The sequence below is a fragment of the Trachypithecus francoisi genome, unplaced genomic scaffold, assembly GCF_009764315.1.
Source record: "Trachypithecus francoisi isolate TF-2019V2 unplaced genomic scaffold, Tfra_2.0 Lachesis_group7, whole genome shotgun sequence".
NCBI classification, from domain to species: domain Eukaryota; kingdom Metazoa; phylum Chordata; class Mammalia; order Primates; family Cercopithecidae; genus Trachypithecus; species Trachypithecus francoisi.
Window position 1 is genome coordinate 15,912,536 of NW_022681472.1, and position 19,370 is coordinate 15,931,905.

The following is a 19,370-nucleotide window of genomic DNA, read 5'->3' on the forward strand; positions in this document are numbered from 1 at the left end:
TGGGCAACATGGTAAAACCTGGTCTCTATAGAAAAATAAAAATAAAAAATAAATTTTAAAAAACAATGAATTTAAAATAAAAACAAGGTATCTTCTCGTATTTTGGGTTTGTTGTTGTTGTTGTTGTTTTTCTTTTTTTTTTTTTTAAAGAAACAGGGTCTCATCTGTTGTCCAGGCTGGAGTGCAGTGGTGTGATTATAGCTCACTGTAGCCTTAAACTCCTAGGCTCAAGTGATCCTCCTGCTTCAGCCTCCCAAGTGGCTGGGACTGCATGTGTGAGCCACAACACCCAGCTAATTTTGAAAATTTTTCTGTAGAGATGGGGACTCGCCATGTTAGCCAGGCTGGTTTTGAACTCCTGGCCTAAAGCAATACTCCTGCCTCAGCCTCCCAAAGTGACGTGAGCCACTATATCCAGCTGTCTTCAGTTTGACCTAAGCTATGTGAGATGATTTGGCTATTTTTATAAAGCCCTTTTATGTGATGGCTCTCTCACTATCTAAGTTAGCATGATATTATTCTAACTGCCAAAATTGCCTACCCAAGAGAGGGTCTAATTGTTAGTTTCCACATGGGAAAAGTTATTTGCATTGAATCTTAGCACGTTAGAATTTACAGATGTCCACTCAGCTACATGGGATGGAGTACTGATTATTTTATGTGTATAACTAAGACATTAGGATTTCTTCTTTCACTTTTTTGTTGGTTTTTTGTTTTTGTTTTTGGAGACCAGGTGTTGCTCTGTTAGCAAGGCTGGAGTACAGTGGTGCAGTTACATCTCACTGCAGCCTCCTCACCTGGGCTCAGAAGATCCTCCTCCCTCAGCCTCCCAAGTAGCTTGGCATGCCACCACACTGGGCTAATTTTTGTATTTTTAGTAGAGACAGGGTTTTGCCATGTTGCCCAGGCTGGTCTTAACCCATTTATGCAGGAGATTGCAAATTTTTTTTGTGAAAAATCAGACCTTGTCAGTGGCCTTGAGCAGCAGGATGTAAATAACTCCCACAAGCTTAGCATTCCAATAATGGAACACTAGGCATAAATGGGTTACACTCCCAGGCTCAAGCAATCCACCAGCCATGGCCTCCCAAAGTGCTGGGATTATATGCATGAGCCACCATGCCCAGCCTATTTTTCCATTTTTTCACTCAACAGGCTTTCTCTGAATGCCTGCTATGTGCCAGACCCAGTGCCTAGCACACACTTAGCCACATGCAGGGGGTCGGGGAGGGAGGGAGTATAGAAGAGGGGCTAAGAAGAGCAAGGTATTGTAGCGTGTTGAGTGTTAAACATGGCAGAACAGGAGCCGTCCATGCGCATTCTGAAGGTGGGAAGGGCTATTTCCATTGCAAGATGAGAACTCAGAATGTGTAAACATCAGTATTTTTTAAGTTAGGGGATTTTGAATATAAAAATCGTTAAAATTGGCTTTACGTTTACTTAATTAAAATGCTTACATTTTTGCAAAAGTAGAGAAAGAAGGGATTAAAAATGAAAAATAACTTATTATAAGAGCTGTCTCCGTTTTAAACTCAGAGACAACAGTCACATTCCTCCCCAGCAATTCTTAAAAAAACAGAAATTAGTACCACGAGTAAAAGAGAAATCACCTAGCTTTGCATAATCTCTTGTGTCTGTTTCACAAGTGGATATAAAGATGACTTTTACATCCTGTTGCCTTTTGACAAGCGTTATATATCAAATACAGAGAAAATTGATTAAGTGTGGAGAGAAAACTTATATAAATTAAATTCAGAACCATTTTGTTTTTCATAATAAAATGATTGCTCAAAGAATTCCATTTGATGACTGTTGAAAGCTCACTGCAGTTTATGATATAACTGATAAAATCTGCATCCTTGGCCTTCCAACAACCTTTACACCAGCAGATGGTGGGCGTAAAGATGTCATTCATCATTTGTTTACAATGGGCTTTATTTATTCTAGTGTCAACAGCTGCCCCAGGGAGTGGGTTATTGAATTCAAATGTGAGGCTCTGGGTTATTTGCTTCCTTTCAAATTTTTCTTCAGAGCTTAGTTGCTAGGAGTCCATTCTGTCCTTTAATAATGATTCATGTATTGTGAAGCCATTCAGTAAATTGGGTTGTCAGGGATTGCCAAAAAGGGTTTAGAGGTCTTGCGGGGTGGGGAGGTTGCAGGAGCAACTATGTGTGCACTATATGTGCGTCTGGTTGACTTGAGCAATCTTGAGCAATAGTGGTATTTTGTAACTTTTTCCTAAGACTGATGAAGTTAAGTTTTCTTCTCTCCCTTTATGCACTCCTTCCCTACCTGCCTGTATTCTGTATATGAATAATATGAAAATATAGAGGAGATTGTATTAAAGGAAACTCTCCAACCTTTTCTTTCATCACAGGCAGGGCAAGAATCCTTTCGTTCCATCACAAGGTCGTATTACAGAGGTGCAGCAGGAGCTTTACTAGTTTACGATATTACACGGTGAGAACTTGAAAACTTTGCAATTCAGTAGTCAATACAGAGAGTTTTTCTAAATAAATGTGGTTAACAGTGATGAAAGAACAGCTTACCCTTTCTGCCCTGGCTACTCACCTTTAAAACTGCGTCTTGAGGCCAATTTAAATTTACTACAGAAACCCGCACCTGAATTGTTTTTATTTGAATTAGCACCTTCAAATTGAAATTGGCAATATTATTTATTCATTGGAATTTTCTAAAGTGTGATTACATTGAATTTATAAACTGAAGTGTAATCAGTGAACTCTAAACCCAGATATGGTGCTTAAAACTACTTCTCGTTACATAAGTGGATGTGGCTAAAAATGGTTATCTTTAATAATATGTATATTGTTCGTTGTATACTGAGGGAAATGCTTTGAACATAGTAATTAAATTATTATTTACGTTTAGGAGAGATACATTCAACCACTTGACAACCTGGTTAGAAGATGCCCGCCAGCATTCCAATTCCAACATGGTCATTATGCTTATTGGAAATAAAAGGTAAAAAGGCTAATTTAGAGTTTACATTGCATTAGTGATGAAGACTGTACTGTTTATTTGACTACTTTCCTTAACATGTGTTCAACTGTGAGTTACCAGCCTCTTAAGTTATAAAATTTCAGAAATTCTAAGGTGTTTCTTTTGATTTTTAAAATGATGATAATAAACTTTCTTGGAAATTATTACTGTTATTATTTGAAATAGTTTTTGTGTAAAGAAGTACTTTAAAAAGTAATCTGAAGGAGTTTTATCAGATTCCTGATGTAAAGTTAAAACCTACTGATTTATTTGGGGAGATGGATTGAACATCTTTGTGCTGTCCATTTAAAATATGAGAAAACCTTCTTGCTAGACCAGTTTCCATAAACTTCCAAGAGTGTGGGAAAGTTTTCACTAATTTTTGTAGAAACTTACAGTGGTAAGAAAATATTAGTATTTTCAAAATGCTAGGCACCATTCTTTTTGTTTTATTTTGTTTTGTTTCTTTTGTTTGAGACAGGGTCTCTATTACCCAGGCTAGAGTGCAGTGGTGTGATCATAGCTTACTGCAGCTCGGCCTCCTGGGCTCAAGGGAATCCTGCCTCAGCCTCCCAAGTAGCTGAGATTATAGGCATGCATGACCACCCCCAGTTAGTCTTTTTATTTGTTGTAAAGAAAGGGTCTCACTTTGTTGCCCAAGCTGGTTTCCTAACCTCAAGTGATTCTCCCACCTGGGCCTCCAAAAGTAGTGGGATTACAGGTATAAGCCACCACACCCAGCCCTTTCCTTCTTTAGGGTTATATTAATATTATATAGGCAAAATCATGGCTTATGTGATAATGAGGACATCTCAAAACTTTTATCTCATTAATTAACAAGATAAGGAAACTGGTAAGATATTTCAACCAGTTCATAAGGGAACTCAAAGTACCACACATTTATAATCAAATAAGGAATACTGAAATGCATTTACAAGATGAATGCAAAACTGAACAATATTAACAGGGTATTAATTTTATTCCACAGGACACAGTCTGTGTTTCCATGAACAGGAATTATTTGCATTTATTCCCACAAGTTAACTTCTCTCTCTGCAATCTTTGAAAATGTGTGAGATGCAATTAAAATAGTACTATTAAGAAAAATTTTAAATGAACAGCCTAGGGCCAGGTACAGTGGCTCACATCTGTGATCCCAACAGTTTGGGAGGCCCAGGTGGAGGATTGCTTGATCCCAGGAGTTCAAGATCAGCCTGGGCAACACAGGGAGACTCCATCTCTACAAAAAATTACAATATTTAGCCAGACATGATGGTGCATTCCTGTGGTTCCAGCTACTTGGGAGGCTGAGGTGGGAGAATCACTTGAGCCCAGTTGAGGGCTGCAGTGAACTCTGTTCATGCCACTGTACTCCAGCCTGGGCAACTGAGCAAGATCTTGTCTCAAAAAAAAAAAACAAAGAAAATAGCATAATTTTTTTGCCTTAAGAAACTGGAGTAAGAGCAAATCAAACTCAAGGAAAGCCGCCTGCCCGTGAAAAAAAAGAGAAAGAGAAAACCAATGAAACCAAAAGCTAGTTCTTCAGAAGATAAAGTAGATACTGATTAGGTAAAAAGACAAACATTAGCAATATCAGGAAAGAAAGGTTGACATCACTATAGATAAAAAAGATAAAGAGAATATTGTAAATAGACTAAATAAATAAAGAGATATAATCATGTTCATGGATTGTAAGACTAAATATAAGATGTCTTCTCAAATTTATGTAAAAATTCATTGAAGGCCAGGTACAGTGGCTCACATCTGTAATCACAGCACTTTGAGAGGCCAAGGCAGGGAGGATCACATGAGGCAAGGAGTTCAAGACCAACCTGGGAATGTAGCAAGATCTTGTCTCTACAAAAAATAAAATAATAATTTTAAAAAAACCTAGTTAGGCTTGCTGGTACACGCCTTTAGCTCTACTTAGAAAACAGAAGTGAGAGGATTGCTTGAATCCAGGAGCTCAAGGTTGTAGTGAGCTATGATTGAGCCAGCTGTACTCCAGCCTGGGCAAAAAAGCGAGACTCCACTGTCTCCAAGGAAAAAAAAAAGTTTCATTGTAACCCTAATCAAACTATCAAATGTTGGCAGACTTTTTTTCGGAGTGTAGATATTGACAAGCTGACTTTAAAGTTCTATGAAAATGCAAAGTCTACCGAATAGCCAAATCAGCTTTGACAAAGAGGCACAATATTGAAGAGAATTTACTATTCTACAAATTTTAAGATTTATTATACTATAATCAATTTAATATTGTTTGGCATAAGCAGACATAGATCAGTAGAGCTGAATAAGAAGTTCCAGAAGTAGATTCATGATATATTAATGATATATATGATATATTAATTTTTTGACAGAGATGCTAACTTAGTTGAAGAAGGGGTAATCTTTTCATCAGATGATGCTGAATCAGTTAATAGTCGTATGTAAAAATATGAACCTCAACCCTTGCATTATACCATATACAAAAGTTAACTGGAAGTGGATCATAGACCTAAGTGTAAGAGCTAAAACTACTTAAAATTTCTAGAGAAAACAAATTTTAGTGCCCCTATTTTGGCAAACATTTCTTAAATGGGACAGAAAAAAGCATGAACTATAAACAGAAAAAAATCAATAAATTGCTCTTTAACAATTTAAAACTTTGTTCTTCAAAAGACAGTTACATTATTTTACAACATCGTGACATGGTTAATGGTAATATAGTGCATTCTGGAAAAATGCTGAGTGGATGTTAAGTGTTTTCGCCACAAAAAATAACTGTGAGATAATGCAAATTAGCTAGATTTAGCCATTCCACAGTGTATATATACTTCAAAACAATATGTTCTGCATGATAAATATATGCAATTTTATCTATCAATTTAAATAAATAAATTTGAAGAAAAACAGTTACAAAAATGAAGAGGCAAGCTACAGACTGGGAGGAAATATTTGTGAAACATAACTGACAAAGGATTTATATCTAGAATATATGAAAAATGCTTATAGTTCATTAATAAGACATCCAGTTTTTAAAAATGAACAAAAGATTTGAACCAGCAGTTCACTGCAGAAGATACACTACTGATGGGAACGTAAAATGATACAATCACTTTGGAAAACAATTTGGTAGTTTCTTTAGAAATTAGCAGGCTGAGGTGGGAGGATCACTTGAGCCTAGTAGTTTGAGACCAGGCTGGGCAATGTAGGGAGACTTCGTCTATACAAAAATAATAAATGTTTAAAATAAGTAGCTGAACATGGTGGTGCATACTTACAGCCCCAGCTACTACTCCAGAGGCTGAGGTGGTAGGATCACTTAAGCCTGAGAGGTCGAGGCTGCAGTGAACCATGATCACGCCACTGTATTCCTGGCTAGGCCACAGAGCAAGACCCTGTCTCAAAAAAAGAAATTAAACACACGTCTATATTTCCTAGCCATTTTACTCCCAGATGTTTACACAACGTAAATATGTCTTCGTATGTCCACAGAATTATGTACAAATATTCATACCAGCTTTATTTGTAATAGCCCCAAACTGGAAACAACTGAAATATCAATTAACAGATGAATGGAAGAACAGTGATATAGCCTTACCACAGACTACGGCTCAGCTGTAAAGAGGAATGAACTATTGATACATGCAGCAAAATGGATGATTCTCAAAATAATTACAGAGTAAAAAACTCAGATCAAAAATATCATGTGATTACGTTTATATAAAAATCCTAGTAAATGCGGACTAATCTGTAGTGGCAGAAAGCAGATCATCAGCTGCCTAGGGTGCAGTGGCAAGAAGGGATGGGTTACAATGGAGTCTGAGGAAACTTTTGGGAGACGGATGGCTTCACAGGCATACATATCTTAAAACTAAACAAATTTTGCTTTTAAGTACAACTTCTTTTATGTCTATTAGACCTCAAAAAAGCTATAAAACTATAATGTAAAACATCATTACACTGTATAGATTTTAGAGTGTTGTTTTAATAGAAATTGAGATTTGCTATTAAGAGAAAATATTTACTTAAGTGATACTTACATTATAAAAAGATAAACATTGCTTGTTTGTGTAGAGAAGAAACCATTATATTCTCTGAAGGTCTTTCCTGGGTATTCTTTTCCACATTTAAATCGTCTCACTAAATCTTTTTAAGGTTATGAAGCTATTGGAAGGAAGCTTTAGTCTTTCTCTGATGGAAATAGTTATTCTGCCATTCAAGGTATGAAATAATAAGAGAAAAATACTTGGAGAATAAAGAGAATTTTTAGTCCTTTTATTTTACCGATTTTTTCTTTGTATCTGAAACATGATGAGTGACAGCTTACTGGTGGCTTAAATTTGGTTGCCGACCACTAGGAGCTGATAGTTCAAATGTGAGAAGACATAAACAAAGCATAGTATGTAAACGAGATGTTTCTGATGATCGTAGGTGGGTGACCTTTAAAATCAGGAGTATAATGAACAACAAAGAACAGAAATAAATGAGATTATTATTTTTAGATGAATTGAATTGTGGGTAGACATCAAAACAGGGAATAAGCAATTTTTGAATTAGAGGCATTAAGCAGTAGGGAACCAGTGAAGGGCAGTGACCTAGTCAGAGCGACAGATGACACAGATTTTTCTTACTATGGCATTGTATTAATAAATTAGTTACATAAGAAATAGGAAACAGACGTTTAAAAGATGAAAGTTTTTTAATAGGATAAGGATTACAATGCAAACCCTAAACAAAAAGGGGGCATAAATTAAAAGAAAGATGCTTAAGTAACCTAAGCAACTGAAGTGGAATTCAGAGGGAGTGAACTAAGACAACAATATGATATAATGCCTGGAAAACTGAGGTATTTTTAAAACTTTGCACTAAGTATATAATCAAGTACTATGGCTTTTGAGTTTTTGACTTGACCTATGGTAAGAAATATATTTTACATCATGACCTAGTAAATAAATTGTGTATACACCTACACATAAAACAAAATATTCATAAATTATACCTTTATACATAAGTTCCATGAAACAGTATATGCAGTGGCATGATCTCTGCTCACTGCAGCCTCCGCCTCCCAGGTTCAAGCAGTTCTTCCTCCTCATCGTCCTGAGTAGCTGGGATTACAGGCACCCGCCCTCATACCCAGCTAATTTTTGTATTTTGTAGAGAAGGAGTTTCACCATGTTGGCCAAACTGGTCTTGAACTCCTAACCTGAGGTGACCCTCCCGCCTCGGCCTCCCAAAGTACTGGGATTACAGGCATGAGCCACTGCACCCGGCCTATTGTTTCTTTTTTTAAAAAAATTCTGATTATTTCCTACTGAGTGATTTTTACAATTCATTGAGTCATGACACAGTTTGAAAAATCCTACCCAGGCTTAGCGCAGTGGCTCAGTCCTGTAATCCTAGCAATTGGGAAGGCCAAAGTGGGAGGATCCACTTAAGTCCAGGAGTTCAAGACCAGCCTGAGCCACATAGTGAGACTTTGTCTCTGAAAAAATTTTTAAAAACTGCCCTGGAAAAGCCTTGGCACATGTATACCCAAAATATATATATATAAAATGCTTATTGTAACATTGTTTGTAATAATGAAAAATTTTAAATAACTTTGTCTCATAGAGAATTTAAGTTGTATTGCATTCATTCAGTAGACTATAATACACCAGTTAAAAAATAAACTAGATCTGCATGTGTTATATGGATAAATTTGAAAAACATAATGTTGACCAAAGTTAACAAGTTGTAAAACAGTAGCTACATCTGAATTTTAAAGATATGAAAAAGAAATACCATTTATAGTTATAAACATGAGTATAAATGCAAAAACATGCATGAGAATGAAAACACCGAATTCAGGTAATGGTTACCTTTAGGGTAAGAGGGAGGAGAGTGGGATCAGAGACACACAGGTGATGATTCTGCTGATTTTATTTCTTAAAGGGAAAGAAACCTGAAATCTGGCAAATTATATGTCAAGACTAGCTGGAAGTATGTGGATATTATCATACATCTTTTTTCATGTATAAACATGTAATGGTAAATAATATGTAAAAAGAAATAGTAAAGGTTTTTAACTTTTAAAATAAAACACGCTTTAAAAGCGACTGCTACTTCCTCCCCCACCTCACTGATACAATTCTAGTATGATAAAAATGAATACCCTGCTTTCATCGGAAATTTCTAGCTGATACTTTCTCCCTCCCACCCTTTCTCCTTTTCTCTCTCTCTCTCTAGTCCTCCTCCCTCCCTCCTTCTCTCTCTCTGTCTATATCAGTTTTGCTTTAAGAAGAAACTGGGAATTAAACAAACTGGGATCAATGATGTAATGTATCTTTAGTACTTTGGATTTTACTAAACAATTTCCTATAGTTTCTGAAAGTTATATTTTAATCACATTCATAGAAACTCAGTCAGTTTGACCAATGGAGGAGGATATTATAGTCCTGCTCTTTCAAATTATGTTGAGCAAAATGGCTTTCTTCTCTGGGAATGCACTGTACTCAAAGATATAAGTTATTAGACTAGAGGCTCCCTTAAGTCACAGCTAGTTCTAACATTCTAGAACTCTTAACACAGACTCTTTGTTCTGTTGGATTGTTCTTGGAAACTAGACAGTGTGTTCTAAATACTAACCCTTATAATACCCTGAATAATACAGTTAGTATGTTAAAAATTAATTAAAAGAATGGTCATCACAACTTTGAATTCCATGGTACACTTTCCACAGATGCTTCTATTTGTACCATGTTGATTAATAATGCGACCCTTTCTTTCCCATATTTAGTGATTTAGAATCTAGAAGAGAAGTAAAAAAAGAAGAAGGTGAAGCTTTTGCACGAGAACATGGACTTATCTTCATGGAAACGTCTGCTAAGACTGCTTCCAATGTAGAAGAGGTAAATAAGAGGCCCTTTAAAATGTTCATCTTTAACTTAATAGAAATGTTTTACATATCTTCATTTTATTATTTAAGTTTTTAGTCAGATGGCCTTGGAACATCATAAAGTAGGAAAATTTCTTCCCTTTGAAATGCCTTGTAACATTTACCTTCTGTCAGACTCTTAAATCATATTGAGCCTTCTCTTAAAGCCTGAATGCTTTCTTACATCTTTGTACGTATTTTCCCTCCCTCCCTTTTTCTAAACAATTTCCTGTAATTTCTGAGAGTTGTATTTTAATCACATTCATATAAAGTCAGTCTGGCCAATGGAGGAGGATAGTGTAGTTCTGTTCTTTCAGATTATGTTGAGCAAAATGGCTTTCTTTGGGAACCCACTGTACTCAAAGATACAAGGTATTGAAGTTCTTTGGGTTGCATGGTAGGGAAATCTTTTTTGTGTTGCATGGGAGGGAAATAAAGAACACACTAATGAAATTTGGAAATGTTTCAAGACACCAGAACATTTGTAGCTATTTATATCCACTTCTGCTTATTTTTTAAAATTTTATTTATTTTTTTAACTATCAATATATTATCACATCACCACTTCTGCTTAAAGTATTATAGTATTGCTGTGTAATATTTTATAAAGCATGAGAATTGTTTCATCTATTGATGAAATTTGTATTATTTCAATTATTTCCATTGATCAACCTGGACTGTTGGAACTTTTCTGAACACAGTGTATTCCTTTATGCTGTATGTGTTTGGAGGTAGTGTGTTTATACATATTATAAATAGATCCTTTCTAAGGTAAATGTATTACTCTTATTTTATAAAAAGAGGTAATGAAGCTAAGAAAAGTCGTAGTTTATCCAAAGTAATGCTTAGTTCCCGATTTCTGGATAAGAACAGCTTATAAGAGCAACTACAGAAAGTAGTTCTGAAAAACAAATGATTTAAGAATCACTGTTGTAAGGATAACAGAGGTCAGGGTCTTGGGAAACAACTAGCATGTGCCTTCAACATAGTAAGCAGTCAGTAAATATTTATTAAGAGTGATACTTGGAGCTCTTCTGATTAACCCTTGAACCTAGAAATTGACCACAGTAATTCTACAGCATTGGTATTTTCACTGAAGAATTCTTTCTTAGGTAAAATATTATACAGTCATGCGTTGCTTGACAACAGGAATACATTCTGAGAAATATGTCACCGGGTGATTTCATCGTCAGGTGAGCATCATAGAGTGTACTTACATAAGCCTAGATGGCATAGCCTACTACACACCAGCTTCAGACCTTGGTGCCAGAGGAATGACATAGTGATGATTTCCCTTAGTTTTCTTTTTGCCACATACCCAAGACTGGGTGCTAGAGAAACAGGCAAAATAGAAAGGTCAACAGGCGCAGAAAAAGAAAGTTTTCTAGCCAGAGAACCAGGAAATAGGCAGGTCAGAACAGTGTTCACAAGTCAGAACACTCTTAGAAAGTAACCATTCTATAGCCAAACATCACAGAAAAAACTGTGGCTCTGCTTCCACCATCCCCAGGCAGTAATGAAGTAGTACCCTACCACCACCATTTCGCTTGTTGGAGTGGAGTCAGCCAACTAAAGCAGTGGTTTAAATAAGACACAGAGTCTCATAAAATAGTATCTAAAATACCCATGTTTCAATAGAAAATCATTCATCATACCTAGAACCAGGAAGATCTTAAATTGAATGAAAAAAAAAAGATAATAGGTGCCAACAGTGAAATGGCAGTGATGTTCGAATTATCTTACAAAGATTTCAGTGCAGCAATCATGAAAATGCCTCAACAAACAGGGAACATGCTTGAAACAAAAGAATCTTAGCAAACAAACAATTTGAGCAAAAGGAATGCAAAATGGAAAAAAAGAACCAAATAGGAATTTTAAAACTGAAAAAATACAGTAATTGAAATTTTAAAACTCTTTCAAAGCTCTTTGTACACTGGAAAAAAAACTTAGTGAATGGGCTCAATAGCAGAATGGAGATAAAGGAAAGAAATAGTGAACTGGATAATAGAACAATAGTAGTAACTACTTAGTCTAAACTGCAGAGAGAAAATTGAGGAAACGAACACTGCCTCAGGGACCTATAGGATTGTAACAAAAGCTGATGTTATATGATGCATCATAAGTCCTAGAAGGAGAGGAAAAAGGAATGGCTGTGAAAAATACTCAAATAAGTAATGGTTGAAAACTTCTTAAATGTGGCAAAAAGTATATAAACCTACAGATTGAAAACAGCCCCAAAGAGGTTAAACCCAAACAAATCTACGTGATGACAAACCTCTGTATGGTCAAATGTCTGAACGTGAAAGAAAAAAAATCTTGAAAGCAGCAAAAAAATGGCACCCTACCTGTAGGGGAAAAACAGTTCTAATTATAGCAGATTTATCATCAGAAACCATGGAGGACAGAGAAAATAGCACAGTGGTTTTTGTTTGTTTGTTTGTTTTTATTATACTTTAAGTTCTAGGGTACATGTGCACAACGTGCAGGTTTGTTACATAGGAATACATATGCCATGTTGGTTTGCTGCACCCATCAACTGATCATTTATATTAGGTATTTCTCCTAATGCTATCCCTCACCTAGCCCCCCCGACCCCCAACAGGCCCGGGTGTGTGATGTTCCCCACCCTGTGTCCAAGTGTTCTCATTGTTTAGTTCCCACCTATGAGTGAAAACATCCTTGTGATAGTTTGCTGACAGTTATGGTTTCCAGCTTCATCCATGTCTCTGCAAAGGACATGAACTCATCCTTTTAATCCAGTCTACCATTGATGAACATTTGGGTTGGTTCCAAGTCTTTGCTATTGTGAATAGTGCCATAATAAACATACGTAGCAAAGTGTTTTTCAAGAGCTGAAAGAAAAGAACTATCAGCCCAGAATCCTTTACCCAGCAAAGAAAAGAAAATTAGAAATGAAGGTGCAATCAAGACATTCTTAGAGAAGGAAAAACCAAGACTTTGTTAGTAGCAGATTTGCATAAAAGAATGGCTAAAGGAAGTTTTCTAATAGAAGTGCAATGATTGAAGAAAGAATCTTAGAAAACCATAAAAGAAGAAAAATAAGAAATAAAAATATGGATAAATATGATAGACTTTTTTCTTCAAGTCTGGCAAATTATGTTTGATGTTTGAAGTATAAACAACCACTGTCTGATGTAATTATCAGTGTGTTCCAGAAATATTATAAGCCATGGGAATAAAGGAATGCCAAGAGATTTGATTAGCCTACAGGAAAGCAGGAGAAAGAAAATAGAAAAAAAGTAAAATGGCAGATGTAAGCCCTCATATATCAATAACTAAATGTTGGTGGTCAAAATACACAAATCAAAAGGGATTAGCAGAAAGAATTTTAAAAACAATGACTCAGCTATATGGTATCTGTAAGAAACTCACTTCAAATATAACAGTACAGTTAGGTTGAAAATAAAATGATAGGTAGCTACATTAATATCACATAAAGTAAACTTAAGAGCAAAAAAAAAAAATTATCAGAGTGGTACATTATATAATGATAAAAGAATCCGTTCTCCAGAAAGATGTAACAATGCTAAACGTGCGTGTACCAGATATGTGAAGCAAACACTGATAGACTGCGAGGAGAAATAGAGAAATTCACAATTATGGTTGGAAACTCCAGCATCCCTTAGGTGCCCACAGAATATATACCAAGATATAGACCATGTCCTGGGCCATAAAATGAACCTCGATAGATTTTGAAGTATTGAAATCATACAGAATGTATTCTCCAAACAAAATGGAATTAAACTAGAAATGAGAACAGAAAATAGGAAAATCTACAAATACTTGGAAACTAAACAGTATGCTTCTGTGTGTCAGTGAGCAAGTCTTGAATTACAAAAAACACATTGAACTGAATGAAAATGAAAATGCAACATACCAATTTGTGGAAAACAGCTAAAACAGTGTTACAAGAGGGAAATTTAGACCGTTAAATGCACACAATAGAAAAGAAGTCTCTTTCTTATACCTTATACAAAAACTAACTCAAGATGGATTAAAGACTTAAACATAAGACCTAAAACAATAAAAACGCTGGAAGAAAACCTAGACGATACCATTCAGGACATAGGTATGGGCAAAGACTTCATGATTAAAACACCAAAAGCAATGGCAACAAAAGCCAAAATTGACAAATGGGATCTAATTAAACTGAACTTCTGCACACCAAAAGAAACTATCATCAGAGTGAACAGGCAGCCTACAGAATGGGAGAAAAATTTTGCAATCTATCCGTCTGACAAAGGGCTAATATCAAGAATCTACAAAGACCTTAAACAAATTTACAAGAAAAACACCCCATCAAAAAGTGGGCAAAGGATATGAACAGACACTTAGAAGACATTTATGCGGCCAACAAACATGAAAAAAGCTCATCATTACTGGTCATTAGAGAGATGCAAATCAAAACCACAATGAGATCCCATCTCATGCCAGTTAGAATGGCAGTCATTAAAAAGTGAGGAAATGGCCAGGTGCGGTGGCTCATGCCTGTAATCCCAGCACTTTGGGAGGCTGAGGTGGGCGGATCACAAGGTCAGGAAATTGAGACCATCCTGGCTAACAGGGTGAAACCCCATCTCTACTAAAAATACAAAAAATTAGTTGGGCATAGTGGCAGGCTCCTGTAGTCCCAGGAGAACGGCGTGAACCCGGGAGGCAGAGCTTGCAGTGAGCTGAGATTGTGCCACTGCATTCCAGCCTGGGCGACAAAGCAAGACTCCGTCTGAAAAAAAATGAATAAAAAGTGAGGAAACAACAGATGCTGTAGAGGATGTGGAGAAATAGGAACACTTTTACATTGTTGGCGGGAGGGTGATTTAGTTCAACCATTGTAGAAGACAATGTGGCAATTCCTCAAGGATCTAGAATCAGAAATACATTTGACCCAGCAATCCCATTACTGGGTATATACCCAAAGGATTATAAATCATTCTATAAAGTTAAATGCACACGTATGTTTATTGCAGCACTGTTCACAATAGCAAAGACTTGGAACCAACTCAAATGCCCATCAATGGTAGACTGAATAAAGAAAATGTGGCACATATGCACCATGGAATACTATGCAACCATGAAAAGGGATCCGTTCATGTCCTTTGCAGGGATGTGGATGAAGCTGGAAACCATCATTCTCAGCAAACTAACACAGAAATAGAAAACCAGGCTGGGCGCGGTGGCTCAAGCCTGTAATCCCAGCACTTTGGGAGGCCGAGACGGGTGGATCATGAGGTCAGGAGATCGAGACCATCCTGGGTAACACGGTGAAACCCCGTCTCTACTAAAAATACAAAAAACTAGCTACTCCGGAGGCTGAGGCAGGAGAATGGCATAAACCCGGGAGGCGGAGCTTGCAGTGAGCTGAGATCCGGCCACTGCACTCCAGCCTGGGCGACAGAGCGAGACTCCGTCTCAAAAAAAAAAAAAAGAAAGAGAAAACCAAGCACCACATGTTCTTACTCATAAGTGGGAGTTGAATAATGAGAACACATGGACACAGGATGGGTAACATCACACACCGGGGCCTGTCGAGGAGTTGGGGGGCTAGGGGAGGGATAGCATTAGGAGAAATACGTAATGTGAGTGACAGATTGATGGGTGCAGCAAACCACCATGGCACGTATATACCTTTGTAACAAATCTGCACATTCTGCACATGTATCCCAGAACCTAAAGTGTAATAAAAAAGAAAAGTCTGAAAATAATTTTAACTCCTACTTCAAGAACCCAAAGCAAAATAAACCCCAAAAAAGAAAAACCCCAAATAAATTGAAGGGAGGAAATGTTAAAGATAAGAGCAGAGATCAATTAAGTTGAATATGAAAATCAGTGAAACTTAGAGCTGGATTTTTTAAAAACTTCAATAAAATTGACAGACCTCTAGCAAAACTGACAGAAAACGTGCAAGTTACCAATGTCAGTAACAAAATAGAAGCTATCACTACAGATTCTCCAGACATAAAAGAGGTAATTAGGGAATGCTGTGAATAGCTCTGCCCACATAAATATGACAACTTAGATGAAATAGACCAGTTTATCCAAAAACATAAATTGCCACACCCAGCCAGTATGAAAAAGTTAATTTGAGCCTGGCCAACATGGTGAAACCCTGTCTCTACTGAAAATACAAAAAATTAGCTGGGCATGGTAGCAGGAGCCTATAATCCCAGGTACTCGGGAGGCTGAGGCAGGAGAATTGCTTGAACCCAGGAGACAGAGGTTGCGGTGAGCCAAGATGCACCGTTACACTCCAGCCTGGGCAACAAGAGCAAAACTACATCTCAAAAAAAGAAAAAAATTGCATAGCCCTATAAACTTTAATGGAAATTGAATTCATAGTTTTAAAACTCCCAAAAAAGAAATCTCTAGGTCCAAATGGTTTCACTGGAGAATTCTACCAGACGTTTAAAAAAAGGATGAACACCAATTCTAGACCATCTTTTCCAGAAAATAGACGTAACACTTCCCTATTTACTTTATGAAACTGATACTACTCTGACACTAAAGCCAAAGACAAAACAAAAAAAGGAAAAGTACAAACCAATAGCCTTTATAAATATATAAGCAAAAATCCTCAACAAAATACCAGAAAATAGAATTTCAACAATATGTGAAATTATGTATGTATGTGTATAAAGTGTATACGTCATGGCCAAATGGGGTTTATTCCAGGGATGCAAGGCTTGCTCTGTATTCAGAAACAAATCAGTGTACTCCACTATTTAGTAGGATAAAGAAGAGAAACCATGTGATTATAGCAGTTGATGCAGAAAAACCATTTGACAGAATTCAACACCCATCCATGTTTAAAAACTCTCTGAAAAATAGGAATTGAGGAGGACTTCCTCAGCTTGTTAAAGAGCACGTAAACATACACCGAAAAAAACCCCACAACTAATGTTATACGTAAGGGCAAAAGGTTGAAGGCCTTGTTCCTCAGATTAGGAACAAAGCAGGAATGTCTGTTCTCACCATTAATCAACATATTGATGGAAGTTCTAGCCAGTGCAGTAAAGCAAAAAAAAAAAAGAAAAAGAAATAAAAGGCATACAACTGAGAAAGGAAGAAATAAAAACTGTTCTATTTGTGGATGATGTAATTGTCTGAGTAGGAAATCTCAAGGGATTTACAACAAAAAAAAGAACTAATAAGTGAGTTCAGCAAGGTTGCAGGATACAAGGTAGACATAAAAATCAGTCGTATTTCTATAATTTAGCAGTGAAAACATGAATGCCAAAACTCAAAATATATCATTTTTAAGCACACAAAAAATGAAATACTTAGGTGTGAATCTAAAAACAGCATGTGCGGGCCATATACTCTGAAAACTGCAAAACTAGTTACAGTGATGAAAGAAGTAAAAGAAGATCTGAATAAATGGAGAGGCATACTATGCCTACTGTTTGGAATATTCAATCTTGTAAAATGTCACTTATTCACAAATTGATATAAATGTTTAACACAATTCATATCAAATTTCCAGTATGATGTTTTATAGATATAGACAATATTATTATAAAATATATAGGGAAAGGCAAAAGAACTAATGTAGCTGACACAACTTAGAAAAGGAGAATAAAATGGGATGAATCCATCCATTGATTTCAAGTTTTGCATAGCTAGTCATCAGGACTGTGTGATACTAGTAAAAGGATAGACACATAGATCAATGGAACAGAATAAATAACCTGGAAACATGCATGCAAATAGGCACAACTAATTTTTAACAAAGGTTCAGAAATAGTTAAATGGAAGAAGATAGAAATGGAACTCTAGCAGTTAGAAATCCATAGGCAAAATAAATGAACTTCATCCTAAGTCTCACACCTTAAAAAAACTAACACAAAATGAATCCTGAAGTTAAATGTAAAATATTGAAGTATTTATCTTTTAGGGGAGAAAAAAACCCCAAAAATTTCAGTATCTGAGCATTGGCATACGTGTCACCAAAAGGATGATTCATAAAAGGAAAAAGTGATAAATTCGCCTTCAAAAACTTTTGCCCTGTTAAAGACTCTGTATAAGTAGATGAAAAGACAGATCTTCAGACTGGGAGAAAATACTTACATACCAAGTACCCAACAAAAGACTAGTGGCTAGAAGTAAAAATTCTCGTAAGTATTGAGTAATGTTACCCAGTAGTAAAAAACAATGCAATTACAAAATGGGCAAGAGAGATATGAGCAGATATTTCATTGAAAAGGATCTACAAATGGCAGATAAGCACTAGAAAAGATCTTTGAAATCACTAGCCTTTAGGGAAGTGGAAATTAAAACCTCAGTGAGCCAGGCCTGGTCGGTGTAAGTCGGTAATCCCAGCTACTGGGGAATCTGAGGCAGCAGGGGGATCACTTGCACCCAGGAATTTGAGACTAGACTGGGCAACACAGACCCTGTCTTAAAAAAGAAAGAAAAACACCCAATGAGCTATCACCACATACCTGTCAGAATGTCAGAAAGGCTAAAATGAAAAATACTGAGAACACCAAATGCTGAAGAGAATGTGGAGAAACCAGATCACTCTTAACGTTGCATGTGGGAATGTAAAATAACATAGCCAGTCTGGAAATGGGGCAGTTTCTTTCAACACTAAACATGCAGCTACCATACATCCTAGCAGTTGCACCCCTGGACACTTATTCCAGAGAAATGAAGACTTAGGTTGACCCAAAAACCTATACATAAATGTTCACAGTAGTTTTATTCAGAATGGCCAAAAGCTGGAAACAGACCAGAGACACTCGGTTGAAGGACACTTCAGTGGCTGCGTGGTTACAGTGTGGTCCCTCGGTACCATGGAATACTACTCAACAATAAGAAGAGGGAGAGTTCAGATACTATACAGCAATCTGGATAAATCTGGAGAGAACTGTACTTAATGAATCAAGCCATTCTCAAAAGGTTGATCCTGTATTATCCCATCTGTGTAACTTTCTTGAAATGATAAAATTTTTTTGTAACAATGTATTAATACTATAGTTTTATATGAAGTCACCACTAGGGGAAACTACATAAATGTTACATGGGATTCTTCTATCTTATTTCTTACACCTGCATGTGAATCTATAATTACCTTAAAACAAAAAGTTTAATCAAAAAATAACTGTACATCCAACTTTAATTAAATTCAGTCCTTTAACACCATGATGACAATTTTAAAAATGAAAATTCATCAGGAAGAAGCCTCCCAACCACAATAAAATACTAATGTTAGAATATGGAATATGGCTATAGGAGCTTGTTGGTATTTTTATGAATTCTTGAGGAATACAGATTTTCTTTTTCAAATTATTAAATTTTTCCTAATAAGACTTTTTCACAAGAGCTCTTTATGTCGCATTTCTGCACAGGGCAAATTTTTATACAAATAGTTCCCTTCATATATGTTTAGCACATGCCTAACAAATAATAATTAATTTTTATTTTGCATAGACTTTATTTTCTGTTTTGT

At 36.2% G+C, this 19,370-nt stretch overlaps 1 protein-coding gene across 2 annotated transcripts in view; it reads left to right on the plus strand.

Moving 5' to 3' along the window:
- The window catches only part of RAB2A (RAB2A, member RAS oncogene family), a 107,488-nt gene that overhangs the window by 67,321 nt on the left and 20,797 nt on the right, over positions 1-19,370 (plus strand). For both annotated transcript variants that reach the window (XM_033203225.1, XM_033203226.1), the window contains exons 4-6: positions 2,378-2,460; positions 2,890-2,982; positions 9,764-9,875. In XM_033203225.1, the coding sequence (XP_033059116.1) occupies positions 2,378-2,460; positions 2,890-2,982; positions 9,764-9,875 (288 nt within the window). The remainder of the gene's footprint in view (positions 1-2,377; positions 2,461-2,889; positions 2,983-9,763; positions 9,876-19,370) is intronic.